General features: G+C 35.8%; 2 protein-coding genes across 8 annotated transcripts; one reads left to right on the forward strand and one right to left on the reverse strand.

The window, feature by feature from the left end:
* Window positions 1-903: 903 nt before the first annotated feature.
* On the forward strand, window positions 904-6,379 carry LOC101253381 (MAR-binding filament-like protein 1). 7 transcript variants are annotated; one of them, XM_069297598.1, is made up of 6 exons: window positions 1,431-1,546; window positions 1,629-1,684; window positions 2,689-2,978; window positions 3,083-5,027; window positions 5,108-5,314; window positions 5,836-6,379. In XM_069297598.1, the coding sequence occupies exons 3-6, from the start codon at window positions 2,716-2,718 to the stop codon at window positions 6,148-6,150; spliced, it is 2,730 nt and encodes a 909-aa protein (XP_069153699.1). In that variant the 5' UTR covers window positions 1,431-1,546; window positions 1,629-1,684; window positions 2,689-2,715; the 3' UTR covers window positions 6,151-6,379. The 7 variants fall into 7 exon arrangements, with proteins under 7 accessions (XP_069153700.1, XP_010321358.1, XP_069153698.1 ...); XM_069297599.1 differs by lacking the exons at window positions 1,431-1,546; window positions 1,629-1,684 and adding an exon at window positions 904-1,140 and having other exon boundaries at window positions 3,086-5,027; XM_010323056.4 differs by lacking the exons at window positions 1,431-1,546; window positions 1,629-1,684 and adding an exon at window positions 979-1,140.
* A 518-nt stretch (window positions 6,380-6,897) lies between these two features.
* LOC101252881 (deaminated glutathione amidase, chloroplastic/cytosolic) lies at window positions 6,898-13,381 on the reverse strand. Its single transcript, XM_004239705.5, has 9 exons — window positions 13,180-13,381; window positions 11,550-11,686; window positions 11,122-11,250; window positions 9,810-9,868; window positions 8,844-8,956; window positions 8,672-8,764; window positions 8,276-8,378; window positions 7,240-7,322; window positions 6,898-7,163 (listed from the first exon to the last, which is right to left on the reverse strand). The coding sequence occupies exons 1-9, from the start codon at window positions 13,354-13,356 to the stop codon at window positions 7,125-7,127; spliced, it is 933 nt and encodes a 310-aa protein (XP_004239753.1). The 5' UTR covers window positions 13,357-13,381; the 3' UTR covers window positions 6,898-7,124.
* Between the last annotated feature and the right edge of the window lie 516 nt (window positions 13,382-13,897).

A 13,897-nucleotide genomic window follows, 5' to 3' on the forward strand; every position in this document is an offset into this window, starting at 1 on the left:
CACTAATACTTCATCCACACATAGTACCACAAAATAATCGATAACATCCACTAGTTTAAACATGAATAAAGATAGTTGTTTAAATTCTAAGTACACTTCAATTGTACTAATATAAGTCATATTATAATATGCTTTGTAGGGTTGTACAAGTCAAATCGTAAAGTCAAATCGAAAAAACACCACTTTATGATTTGGTTTGGTTGATTTGACAATTGAAAAAAAACACGATCACTCTTGGTTTGATTTGGTATTTGGAAGAAAAAAAGTTAAATCAAATCCAAACCAAACCGACACACATATATATTACTTGTTTTTTTATAGAGAAAAAAAATACTATTTTGCATACAATCTATATATTTTTGATCAGTTTATAGTTTACAATTTGAAAAAATGCATAAGTACCCCCAACCTACGCTCGAAATTCCAGACACACACTTATACTATACTAAAGTCATATTACCCCTTGAACTTATTTATAAATAATTTTCTACCCTTTTCGTCCTACGTGATACTAGCTTGAAGAAACGCGCTGGACCGACAAGATAGTGTTACGTAGGCTGAGAAGGTGTAGAAAATTATTTATAAAATAAGTTCAAGGGTAATAGAACCTTAATATAATATAAGCATGTCACTGAGATTTCGAACATAGATCGGGGGTACTTCAAAAATACTTGATAAAGAGTGTTACCCTCCGAATGAGTTCTTAATCGACACAAGTCCAAATTAATCCGACTCTAATACGAATATTGACTTCGAATGAAATTTTTTAAAAAAAAATAAGAAAAAAAAGGTCAAAGACGCTCCAAATAAGGCCCACAAGCCCAAAAAAAGCCCACTATTTCCAACCAAAAAAGGAAGAAAATAAAACGTTACTTTTATTTATTCGGCCCCGCTTTCTCCGCCACATTGAAATTTTAAAAACTTTTATTTGGACGAAAATACCCTTCATAATATATCAAAATTCCCTCTAAATACCCTATTAGTCCAAAAATAACTGGACTTAAAAAAAAATACAGTATTTTCAAGAATTTTCATACTAAAAGAAATTCTCTATCGAATTATTCTTTGATTCTTCTGAGTTGAATCGCATAGATTTCAACACCCTTTTGCCGGCTCTTACTCTGTCAACTGTTTGATTCAGTAATCTCTCTATCTTTTTTTTTTTTTTGGGTTTTACTGTATGTATTTTTTTGCAGTTTTATATACATATATGTGTTCTTTGTGTTCTGTAAGTGTTTCGTTTGGTAAAGTTGAGTGGAAATGTTGATTAAAATTGAATTTTGATGTGATTCTCAAGATGGGATTTTTTTTAGTTACTTACCATTAATGGTTGTAGACTGATTATCTGTTTTTTCAGAAGGATTTGGTAAGTTTTGAAGTTCTTTGAATTGATCTTGTGCTGTTTGTTTGTGTACTTTGTTGATTTTCAGTAGAGGGGTGATTTCGAAAAGTTCAGTTGTATAGCTTCTTGATGTGAGGTTGATTGGAAAGGGTTTATCTAGGTTGAGAAATGCAGATGGATGATGTTTGATATTGGGATTCAAGGGTTTGTTCGTTTTCTTTTATGTTCTACTTCTTTTTGTTTTTAGAGGGGATATCGGAAACAACGTCTTTTATCTCTATGGTAGGATAAGTGGTGCATACCGTCTGCCTTCTCCAAACCTCATTTTGTGGGACTACACGGGTATGTAGTTGTTGTTTGGTTTATTGATATGTGATGATTGCAATTTGAGGTGGTAATTTATGTTTCATTCTTTGGTGTTCTGATATAATAATTGATAAATTTGTGAAGTTCTTTTAGTTATCCTGTCTTAAATATGGATTATTAATAACAGGTGGATTTGAATGATTAAAGGGTGTTTCTAGGGTTTAGGGCCAGGGGTAGTGTGGTCTTTTATGTTAAGGTAGACTATCATTGTAGATTGACAGAGTGTGCTCATTACTGTTCCTGACACTCATGATTTTTTAAAAATCAAGAGTAGGAAACAAATTGATTGAAATATGTAGGGGTCTTTTGAAAAATTTCTTGCTTTTTAAAAAGGGTTGGTGAAATAAATGTTCCATTTGCTTCTCCATTGCTAAAACTTTATGGTAACTTATGTTACACACAGCAAGCTAATATGCTTTTACATTTGCTGCTTTGTGTTTGTTAGTGCTTGAAAACTAACTGATCCACTTGAGCCTCAGCACTAACAGGTAAAAAGTTGTTTCTTGGTTGGTTCAATGATGGATTCTCAGACAGATTGACCATCTAAACATGTTGAAGAAAGAACATGTATAAGAGATAATCTTTGTTTTTTATTTTGTATGTTGAAGAAGAACCATACAGAAGAGTTCTCTTGCTTTGTCTTATAAGTATTTATTTAGCTACAATATTTGTATGAATGCCTGATTGGTGAGTACATGGTTGTTTGAGTGTTTTCTGGTGGTTTTCTTGAAATTCACTTGTTGTGTCAGTTTCACAGTTGAAAGATGTTCTGATGTGTGTTAGAACTAAATCTCCTTTTGAAGTTGTTTTGATGTTAAAGATTAGCATAGCTGACCGTAGTATTTCAGATTGAGGTGTAGTTGATTGATTGATAGTTAAGGTTCAGTGTAGTGTTGTTTCAATATCTCTGCATACTCTTTAACTAGCCTCAATTAGGTTCTTTATCCTTTGAAATCTCATGGACTTGTTTGTATATGCAGATTAATGTACAGTGTCCATAAATAGAGATGAAGAAATTCTTCTTTTTCCGGACATCATCTAATGATGCAAACAACCCTTCACCACCATCAAAGGAGAAGTCATCTAACAGTATTGACAAATCACAAAGCAGTAAGGAGGCTTCTTCTCCAAGTCTTAGAAGGAGTCTTTCATTGTCCTCTGGATCCTTTTACGACAGTGGGTCAGGAAAAAAGAATTTCAGGGATCCAAGCAGATCTCCATGTCACAGTAAGAAAGTTCATCCTAAGAAATCTGGTCGTGATTCATGCCGGTATGCATCTCATTTTCTGTTGCTGCTTTTTCACACCTACACTGATGCTTTAGTTTGCATTTGCTTCTTCATAGTAATGACAAATATTTCATAACTTTTGTCAGTAGTCGTGCACGTACTCCTGAGAGGCAACCCCCAGATAATTTCTTTCAGAGACATGATATGGAAAATGGTTATTTGGTAAGGAAGCACAGTTCTGGTGCATCTTTCAGTACACACCACTATGATCCATCAGAGAGCTCTTCTCATAGCTCCAGTAATGTCTCTAGTAAGGTTTTAGATCGTTATATAGATGGGGAGCAAGAGCAGGAAAAGAGGGCCTCAGCTAACCTCTTTCCTTCGGAAGATGATCTTGAGATTGGGTATGCCTGCACACAGCTGCCTCCAAGAGTTCACCTTACAGCTCCTGGTTCGCCACTACCTGATGTCAGGAAGCAGAGACCAACGTCTCAATCTTTCAGAGAAACAAAACCATCTAAACTTTGTTTTACGTCTGGAGAGTTGGGTGATACAGGTTTTGAGCATGAATCTCCGCGAAAACTTGCAAAGAAGGTGGTTGAGAGGCTCTCTCAGTCTCGGTCAATGGCAAAAATAAGTTCAGAAGATTTTGATTCTGATGGCCCAATTACTATTGAAGATATCTACAGTGGAAATCTGAGTAGATGTCCAAGTGTATGTTCTGATGGTGTTCCCCGGAAGAGCTGTTCAGCAGATGATCCTAATGCTAGGACCTACGAATATCACCACGAAGCGATTCCAGGCCTTGATGAGAAAAACTATTTGGGAATGGAAGACAATTCAGATTTGGTACTATTGAGAAAACTTAAGGAAGCTGAGGAGCGTGCTGTGCTGCTCTCAGAAGAGCTTGAAGATGGAAAATTTCTTCATGGCAGAGGCCTTAGTGTTCCAGTGTTGATTCAGACTATTAGAAGCTTGACAGAGGAGAAGTTACAAATGGCTGTTGAAGTTTCAAGCATGCTACAGGATCAAGTTGCTGAAAGGGCTTCTGCTAAGGAAGAAGCCAGACGATTGCAGGAAGAATTAGATTCACGGACACGAAGATTGGAGATGGAGAAGAATGAGTTACAATCAGCTCTGGAAAAGGAGTTGGATAGAAGATCCAGCGAGTGGTCTCTAAAACTAGAGAAGTACCAAATTGAAGAACATAGACTCCGTGAAAGGGTGAGAGAGCTGGCAGAGCAGAATGTCTCTCTACAAAGGGAAGTCTCTTCATTTAATGAGAAGGAATTGGATAATAGAAGCAAAATATCATTCTCAGAGAAACAACTTGAAGATTTGTCTAAGAGAGTTGAGGAAGTGTCTGAGGAGAATCAAAATCTAAGGCAGCAGCTTTCTCAGTTACAAGAGGAATATCGAGTAGCTCAAGATGACCGAGAATATGTCAGGGAAAACTACCAGGAAAAGGTTAAAGAATGTGAGGACCTGCACAGATCTATTGCTAGATTGCAAAGGACTTGCAATGAACAAGAGAAGACAATTGATGGTCTGCGAGGATTTTGTGAGGATGTTGGCAAGAAGACTCCAGCAAACTATGATAACCAGTTGGAGAAGTTGCAAGTAGAGCAAATTAGATTGGTAGGTGTGGAACGTGCTCTAAGGAAGGAGGTGGACTCTTTTCGGATCCAGATTGATTCTCTACGACATGAAAATATTAGCTTGTTGAATCGTTTAAGAGGCAACGGAAAGGAGGGTGGGTTTTCAACTTTTAGGCTAGATCAGGAATTATGCAATCGTGTATGCTGCTTGCAAAATCAGGGGCTTAATATGCTGAGGGAGAGCAGCCAGCTTTGTGGAAAGCTATTAGAGTACACAAAAGAAAATGTGAGACAAAATGGGGGAATTGATGGTCAATTCTTAATTGAATGCAATGTAAAGATCCAGGGTTTTAAGAGGGGAATTGAAACTCTGACAAGCAGCTTGCAGACGGTGTCATCTGTGATAAATGAGAAGTCCCACCCAGTAAATTCAGATTCTCAGCCATCTAGCAAGGGTGATGCATTTCACCAGCAAAACAGTCAGAAACCAGATGTAAGTTGGTCCTATTATTTTGCAAGCTGCCTGGCATGCTCATGTGATGTTGATTGACCCTTTGTTTGGTGTTGTTTTAGGAAATTAAGCAATCAGAGCTCAAATCGGAGACTTTGCTGACAGCTGTGTTGAGGGAGAAGCTTTATTCCAAGGAGATGGATATAGAGCAACTTCAGGCTGATCTGGCAGCAGCAGTCAGAGGTAACGATATCCTCAAATGTGAAGTTCAAAATGCGCTGGACACTCTTTCTTGTGCCAAACACAAGTTGAAAGATCTCGAGCTTCAGGTAAGTAGGGAATATTAAGATTTTGCAGCAACGGAATATATGTTTATTTTTCTTCAGCTTTGGATTTCTCATCCTCATATATGATAGCTTGTTTACATGTTACTTTCTCTGCCTTAGCTTTTTACTTATTTTTTTACTTCTAGGTTCATCTTTGTTCTATGTTTTCTTGGTGGAATTGTATTATATGAATATCTAACATGTGAACAGTCTCTGCTTCCACTGTGGTAAATAATGAGAAATAATCCAAGGGGAGGAGAAGTCGATTAGAGTGTTACAGCCTAGGATGTCCAATTGCTGCATGTCATAGATACAGTATCCAAATGCATACATAACAAAGCTCATTATCATGAGCTAGTAGAATAAGTAAACTGAAACTCATTGTGTGTGTGTGTGAGGAGGGTGGGGGTATTGGTTTAACTTCTATCTAAGCTATGAGTTTGATGTGAATTGCTGAATGAAATGTTATTTGTGTTCTTTCTCAGTCTTTCTTCTTTTTTATGTTTTATGGTTGATTCTGGCAGATGATAAAAAAGGACGAAAATATCAACCAGCTCCAGAATGATTTGCAAGAATGCATGAAGGAACTTAGCCTCATGAAGGGGATACTACCAAAAGTATCTCAGGAAAGAGATTACATGTGGGAGGAAGTTAAGAACTACAGTGAGAAGAACATGTTGTTGAACTCTGAGGTCAACACGTTGAAAAAGAAGGTAGAGACGCTCGATGAAGACATACTTATGAAAGAAGGTCAAATCACAATCTTGAAGGACAGCTTAGGCAAACCTTTCGATCTTCTTTCAAGTCCTGATTCTACTAGAGAATTCCTGTTGGAGTGATCGATCCCCCCAAAGTATAGCATTTTGTTTATTTGACTAGTGTTCATACTTACTTCTTGTATACTTGCTGGTTTTACTCTTTCTCCTTTGCCTTTTACTTTGATACTTGTTACATAGAAAGTTTGCTCACCCCCCACCCCCACCCCACCCCGACGAATCTCCAATTCAATTTGTAAACACTTCTTTTACTTGTGAATTGTGATCAAGACAATGAACTTCCCTTGCCTCATTTGTTTTTTTGTACAGTATTTGGCTGCTTTTTCCTGGAGATGTATTTGATTTATTATTACAGGTGATATTCTACTTGTGTTGGGGTTTTCCAGATACTAAATTGGAGATAGTGTACAACAACAATCCTAGATAGATACAGCTCATTAAACATACAAATTAACTTCTCATTGATGTATTCTTTCACTAAGGTTGAGTTTAAACCTTATGTTAATTTTTTTTTTGTTCCTAAATGGATTTGAAAGAAAGAAAAAGTTCCATATATTTGACGTGAAGGGGAAACTATTCATATTTGCTCATGTCCAAGGTTTCTCAAATGTCTAGATATACCTTTTGTTCACCAACTTGCATGTATCTCGATTAATTCCATGGGGTAGCTACCTTTCCACTAATACATGTACCGTCTGTTCACCAAGACTTGAACAGATATGAAGAATCACCAAGTGTTGTTTTGGATTTTTAACTTTACCACTTCTTTTTTTTCCTTTTCACCTTGAGTAGCACAAAATTCAGGGTCACTGCGGTGAGAAGGATAGCTTTTATTCATAATGCAGATATGAGAATTCATTATCAGTAGCTGCTACTGATAGACAGAGGGATATTATGTTAAATGTATATGTAAATATGATAACAACCACATGATTAATGCCTTATGCCCTCTTTAAGCAGCATATAAACAAACGGACCGATGTTTGGCAGCAACGTTTGATTGATACAACAGTTACAGAATGACATACCCCGCTAACTCATACAGACTGATTCCAGAACTCAGCAGGCTTGCGATGCTGAAAAAGGGAAAAGATTCAACGCTATATGATAAAAAGAACAACAAAATGATATACATTTGCAGACTTCTCTTACCTTACACACTGGCATCTTTGCTCGGACTGAATCTATTAATGAGAAGTCAATATCTGCAACAGTAATACCTGTTGACGATCGATCTAAAGCAGAAACAAGAAGACAATGAATTTATGTACACTTGATAATCTGGCTGTTATGAACAAACGTGTAAACAGAAAAGTTCTATGGTTTTTCAAGACCGGACATGCAACACTAAAAGAGCATGTCAGTAAAGAAAGAATGAAGCTGCTTAATGTATATATCACCATGAAAAGGGAAAAAAAGCTGTTTTCCTTTTTTAAATATTAAGGTGGATATGTGAGAACCACAATCAAAATATACAAAATTGAGAAGTCTACTCAACAAAAAGAACTTGGTGATCTACTTCCAGTGCGTTGTCCGTCATTCCTCATATAAGACCCTTTTAAGTGGAAACAAATCCAGGAATTAAATTTCACACTCCATTGTCAGCCAAAAGGATAGTGGCCATCAGAGTTCATGTGTAGTAGTGTTTTAAGTGAATACTTACAGAAATTAATCATGAATGTTGTTCCTAAGCTAAGCAAAGCTTCCTCACACCAAATTTTGCTATTAAAGTGAAAAACTTAATGAGGCTTCCATGCAATTCCATTAGACTTTCAGAACTGTTAATCATGTGCATTAAGAGCTTGACATAACAGAGAAAAAAGAGAAATGATAGTGCTTGAAGAGGAGAGGGAATCTTAGTAGTTGAGAAGGTCGATTAGTTGAACTTCCACACATTGTTGGTGAAAGTTCAATTCCCACATTTTAATCATCTCCTCCTATGTATTAAAATAAAGGGAAAGAGGAGTGGGGGCAAGAGCAAAGAAGAATAAATTCCAAAATTACATGTTACAGGTGTTATTCCTATCACAGATAACAATGTTAAGAAAATACTTGAACTGTCTATCTAAAAGAAATGGTCCACGAATACATATTTCAAAATAAATCCAAGCTGAAGCCAAAACAATTTGTAAAAAATCAGATACTGGTTTCCATAGCAGCAAAACGCCTAAATATGGAATTAAATTACCTGACAAGCGACCAACTATTGTTCCCCATGGATCAATTATTAAAGTATCTCCATAACTTTCCCTTTTATCATTATGCTTCCCTGCTTGAGCGGCAGCTATGACCTGTTAATAGGGGTTTAGCATAATTATCCACAAGGGACACAATGGGGAAAAGGCAGAACATAATTGAGTTGATTTCACCAGAAATCATAATTGAGCTAGATTTCACTTAAATCATTAACCGGGGAGAGAAATTTTATGGTTGCACAAAACAGACAGAACATATTGTTGATTCCATGAAATTTAAGGCTGTACAACTAAATATTTGCAGTTCCAATCTAGAAAAGCATCATGAATAACCAAATCGTGTTAAAACAAACAGGTCAGAATTGAAATAAAACCGATAATTGCCATACATAACACTGTGTTTCAATTGCACGAGCACGAAGAAGAATCTCCCAATGTGCCTGACCAGTTACCGTTGTGAAAGCAGCAGGCACTAACAAAACCTGCAACCACAGGAATGTATTTTCACTAACTTATTATTTGCTCTTGGAGAAAGAGAAACAAGAGGGGAATCCATAATACCTGTGCATCATGATTGAACCTCAGTTGTTGATACAACTCAGGGAATCTTAAATCGTAACAAACGGTGACACCTAAACGACCGAAGGGGCTGTCCACCACAACAATATCCTTTCCTATGAGATTAGTGAAGGAATTCATAAGGAAAAAGAAGTTAATTTAGCTGATTATTAAATTCTAGACATGATTAATTAAAAGAATGGACCACTAGAACGTTCCAGTGCCAAGCAACACTCAAGACTGATTAATTGCGTGGCCATCTCATCGAAGAGTTACTAGAGAGAGCACACATTTATTTTCTTAATTATGTATCGACACGCTCCCTCACATGCCAAGCACGTTGAATTATTTTTTTTTGATAATGGGTGGTGGTGATACTCAAACTCAGGTCTGCTTTCAGGTATAAGTGTGTGGCCATTTCTTTTAAAAGGTCAAGTTTCATTTTTAATAATGCTAAAAGGTTAAGCATTTAAAGAGAACACACTTTAATTTTTTTAATTATGTTTCAACAAAGACAATGATCTATTTTTTAAAAAAAAAATAAATTGGTAAATTCTATTCATCAGCATTAAGGGCATGCTGGCCACTTCCAAAAGAGAGCAATTATAAGCTTCTTATCAAATCTACAATCCGATTGGCATCTTCTATATGAAGTTGTTTACACCAAAAAACTAAAGATAGAATACAATTCATTTTACTTTATGTATGGAATTGGACAAGGAAAATGCTACAGTATAAATTTAAGATAGTCCATGTTTCAACTTGGACCACTATTACTGACATGTCAAAAAATTCTGCTAATTTTAATGGTAAAATCACATATCTTTATTGCATACTATTCAATCTAAAACATACTAAACTAACTATTACTCAGAAAGCTTCGCTCATACAAGGAAACAACTTTCAAGAAGCTACGTCCAGATATTGTCTAAGGGAAATAAATGTTAGCTTAGTTATTGTGTTTCCTACCAGCTTCAGTGAAACTGCTCTCTTTATAAACTGCACCTCCAGGAACATCCACGTCAAATCTATAAATAAAGCATAAACCACAATTAGCGTTGTAGGTAGATGGAAGTGCAAAGGGTCATCTTGCATTCAGATTGTTCTCAGTGCCTCATACATTAAAATTCTGGAAAGCAAACCTAACACAATTGGACTAAAAAAGAAATCATGGCCTGCAAAGCCTTTCTTGGTCATAAAGTTAACATCTGTTAAAAATTGTTAACACTTAGAAAATATATCCATCTGACTTGTCTATCATCCCTTGTCTAAAAATTCGAGAAACTTTTGTCCTCTAAATAGTTTGTTAAATGTTTTACATAACAAATGCATTATAAGTGGTCTTTACTGGTTAGCGGATAACAATATGCATATATAAACACAAATTCCATTTCAAACCATTGTTTTATAAAGCAATAAAGAAATGTAATCTATAAAGCAATAAGGAAACGTAAAGTAAAATAGTTCTCAGATATCCTATCTGACTCTATGAGGCTATGCGTGTTAGTATTCTTTATTCGCACAGACTGCTTCCATACCTTATCTCAGGTTACCCCTTAGTGCGGGTATGGGGCCCTTCGTCAGCAGTGGTTCGTTTAGCAAGCAGTCTTATTGCTTGAAAGCACACACAGCACAGGGCAAGTTAAGAGTTAGAATTCCCCGACTCCGTTCCTATTTATTAGCCTTCTTTCTACTTCAACATCAACTTCGTTAGCTAACTAATTGATCCTCGCCCATCTTTGGCTGCCTGTTAGGAGGATTATGTTGGACCTATGCGATCTCGTTACAACGTTCTTTTTTTTTACAGAGATTTCAGCACAGATGCTTCAATAACTCAACATCTAGAAATGATGGTGTGATGCATTCATTTTGCAAGAATTTCACTTCTCTTAAAAGCCAAATGACCATGATATCTGGTATTTTAATAGAGTAATAGATTATTCAATGCTCGTAGAATATGGCATAAGACATGTAGCTCTTGAACGTGTTCTAGAGTTGCCTGGATATTAAACCAACTCTAGCTGTCCAGCATTATTTCATAAATTGGCTGACCTGTTCAAACCAAAACTCATACAGCTTATACAATCAACCTATTAATTCTCTACCACCCATACTGCTTCACTTGATATAATATTACAACCTCACATTAGAAACCCATGGCAATGATACTGACCAAACAGAAGCACAATGTTGTTTATTACTAACAGTATGAAAGTACTAAAAAACTTATGTATGACAATCTTAGTCTAACGTCTAACAAAGTCAAGTTTAAGAGTCTTACAGATGCATCTTACTGTATGTGCTCCTAATATTTCCATTATCATCAATGAGAACATGAGTGTTGCGCAAGTGTGCATTGTCACTCCCTTTTTCTTGGAATCCTCCTAGAGACAACCAAATATTTGATTCCCTGCCATTAATGGCAGAAAAGATGTCATTTGACTGAATCCACTAACACTCACTTCAAGTTCAGGAATCACCGACTAGCTATCAGGAAGAGAAAAAGAGAAAAAGACAGTAAAAGTCAAACATAAAAGGGAGTAATATGTTGTTAAGAGTAAGCCAGTATGTTGTCACATAGTCATAAAGCATTGAACAATGCCGAATAAAGAGAGAACAAGTTGTTAGGACAACACATATTAGCACTTCTAAAAACAGGATAATGTGCATTAGATGGAGAGAAAGCCAACTTCTCTCTCATGGTCACACCTTGCAAGAGAGCAGTAGCCTTTCATAATAGGTCCATCTAGGGGCTCAGCAATTTTAAGACTCTCTCCCTCTAGGTCTCCCACAAAAGAGAAATTTTCAGGAAAACATAGCAATTTTGCCCCCGCTGAAGCTGCTTCCTGGGATAGAAAATATGATATAGCAAAATAGTGCAAATATCAGTACCAATCTACATTAATTATTAAGAACATTTCAGAAGCACAAGTATGTCGCTGACTTCATTTACTCATAACAGAAAAATATGAAATATTATAAAAGATAAAAACATAAGCAACGTTAAGATATATTCCCACAACTACAATAATTCGTAGGAGCTGATAAGGATACTGTTCACGCGAATTATTCTGTATTGGATCACTCGAGAGATTTTACTTTTCCATAGCAATTACTGCAATCCAATTTAGACTACCGGCTTGCAGGTAGTTTCATTGCACCAACTCAATGACCAGTGTTGTTGAAGTTTTCAATTATTGGGAACTCATGCACATATGAAGGAACAATTTAACATTTCAAGAAACTAGAGTTGATAAGTTGAAAAAATGGCAATGTTCACAGCCTTTTTCCCAGCCTGTACTCACAATAAATACCAGCCTTTTTCTGGACTATCCCACGGCAAAAACAGATTTCATTTTCTTTTCTACATTTCTTCTATTCGAAGAAAGAAGGGAGAAAATCTGTTTTTTTTCTTTTCAAATAGATGACCCAAATGCTTTGGGATTGAAGCAGACTTGTAAAATTGATTAATGCATGTGATTCGTGAAGTGCGAGTTGCTCTGGCAAGAGAAAAGTTGCTCCAACAACATCACTAGCTAATAAGAATCAAGCAAAAAAGAAAGTCACCATCTTTGACCAACACTGCCAAATCATTTTGCTCCATAATCTAATCCTAACGAACTTTTGCAACTTTAGATGTAAGTAATCCCAAAAATTATCACCAAATTAAGCCCCTACAAATGCAGCTCCACTGAATCGTTTCGCAAATCCTAAGTCGAACAAATTTCTTCATGAAATAATTTCTCTAGAATATCACTAGACTTATGAGAATGAAGTTAAACAGCAAGTAAACCATGTTGAACAACATCCCCAAATCATTTTCCTCTATGAATTACTTCTAACAAACTTGATCAACAACAAAACAAAACCTTCCTTTAGTTCGAATATAGATCAAACTGAAAATTAGCTCCAAATTAAGCTCCTACAGAGCCAACTTCACAAAAATCATTTCACAAATCCTAACATCGAATACGTCTCTTCATGAAATAATTGCTCTAGAATATCACTAGCCTTATGAGAATGAAGTAAGACAGCAAGTCAACCATGTTCACCAACATCCCCATATCATTTTCCTCTATTAGCTACTTCTAACAAACTTGATCAACATCAAAACTAAACCTTCCCTGAGTATGAATATAAATCAATCTGAAAATTAGCTAAAATTTTCAGCTCCTCAAATCCAGCTTCACGAACCGTTTTGCAAATTTCATAATGGATTCATAATTACTGTAAATAATCCAAAATTTATGTAATTTTAAGCTAACTATCAATGTAAACTAATGAATATGCAACATTTGTATATCAAAATTACAATGTAAAATATGGACATCGGAGGTACCTTAACGAGGCGAGAGCAAGTACCGAAATTGACGGCGAGGTTATTGACGGAGGTCATCTGAGCGGCGGCGATTCTGACGGAGTTGGCCATAGCTATGGATTTTCCGGCGCCGGTGGAAGCAGAAACCACGGCGAACTTATAAGTGAAGCTCAATTGTGTATTCAGACAAAAATTCATCACAACTGAAGTGAGCTTTGGCAAAAATTCATCACATTAGTACCATAAAGTTTTAATTTATGTTTCTTTAGTACCAAATGTATATTATTTTTCACTTTAGTCCCAAAAAGAATTAGATGTATTTATAAACTCGTAAAATATATATAACCAAGTTTTTCATGTTCGAACGATCGAATTCACTAGGTTTATATTCTAAATAAGGAAAAGATCTCTAATAAATTATTTTCCAATTTTAAAGCTATCGTTCTTTATAGCTGTAATTATTGTCATGAATATTTTTTTTGTCAAGAAGTATACATAATACAATCTATAGCATAAAGATCGATGTTTGAAATGTATAAAAATTAAAATTTTGTAAAGGTTTATATTCTCTCTTTCCTAGGTATGTAATCCAATCCCTCTCGACTATAGTATGAAACTGGGAGGTAAGATTCATTTACTACATTTTAAATGAGTAATCGTACTATGATTGTTTAACAAATATGGGCCCAAATGCTACATTAAAATGAATTGTTAGCGATCGTTAAACATTTTTTTTATG

Source organism: Solanum lycopersicum, chromosome 5 (assembly GCF_036512215.1).
Source record: "Solanum lycopersicum chromosome 5, SLM_r2.1".
Classification (NCBI taxonomy): Eukaryota; Viridiplantae; Streptophyta; class Magnoliopsida; order Solanales; family Solanaceae; genus Solanum; species Solanum lycopersicum.

Bases quoted from the DNA above. Each gene is read 5' to 3' on its own strand.
- LOC101253381 (XM_010323056.4), top strand. From the start codon at position 2,716: ATGAAGAAATTCTTCTTTTTCCGGACATCATCTAATGATGCAAACAAC. The intron at 5,028-5,107 runs GTAAGTTGGTCC...GTGTTGTTTTAG, and splicing joins AAAACAGTCAGAAACCAGAT to GAAATTAAGCAATCAGAGCT. The intron at 5,315-5,835 runs GTAAGTAGGGAA...TGATTCTGGCAG, and splicing joins TGAAAGATCTCGAGCTTCAG to ATGATAAAAAAGGACGAAAA.
- LOC101252881 (XM_004239705.5), bottom strand. From the start codon at position 13,356: ATGAATTTTTGTCTGAATACACAATTGAGCTTCACTTATAAGTTCGCC. The intron at 8,957-9,809 runs GTAGGAAACACA...CTAATCTCATAG, and splicing joins GAGCAGTTTCACTGAAGCTG to GAAAGGATATTGTTGTGGTG. The intron at 8,379-8,671 runs GTATGGCAATTA...CCCTATTAACAG, and splicing joins CAATTGAAACACAGTGTTAT to GTCATAGCTGCCGCTCAAGC.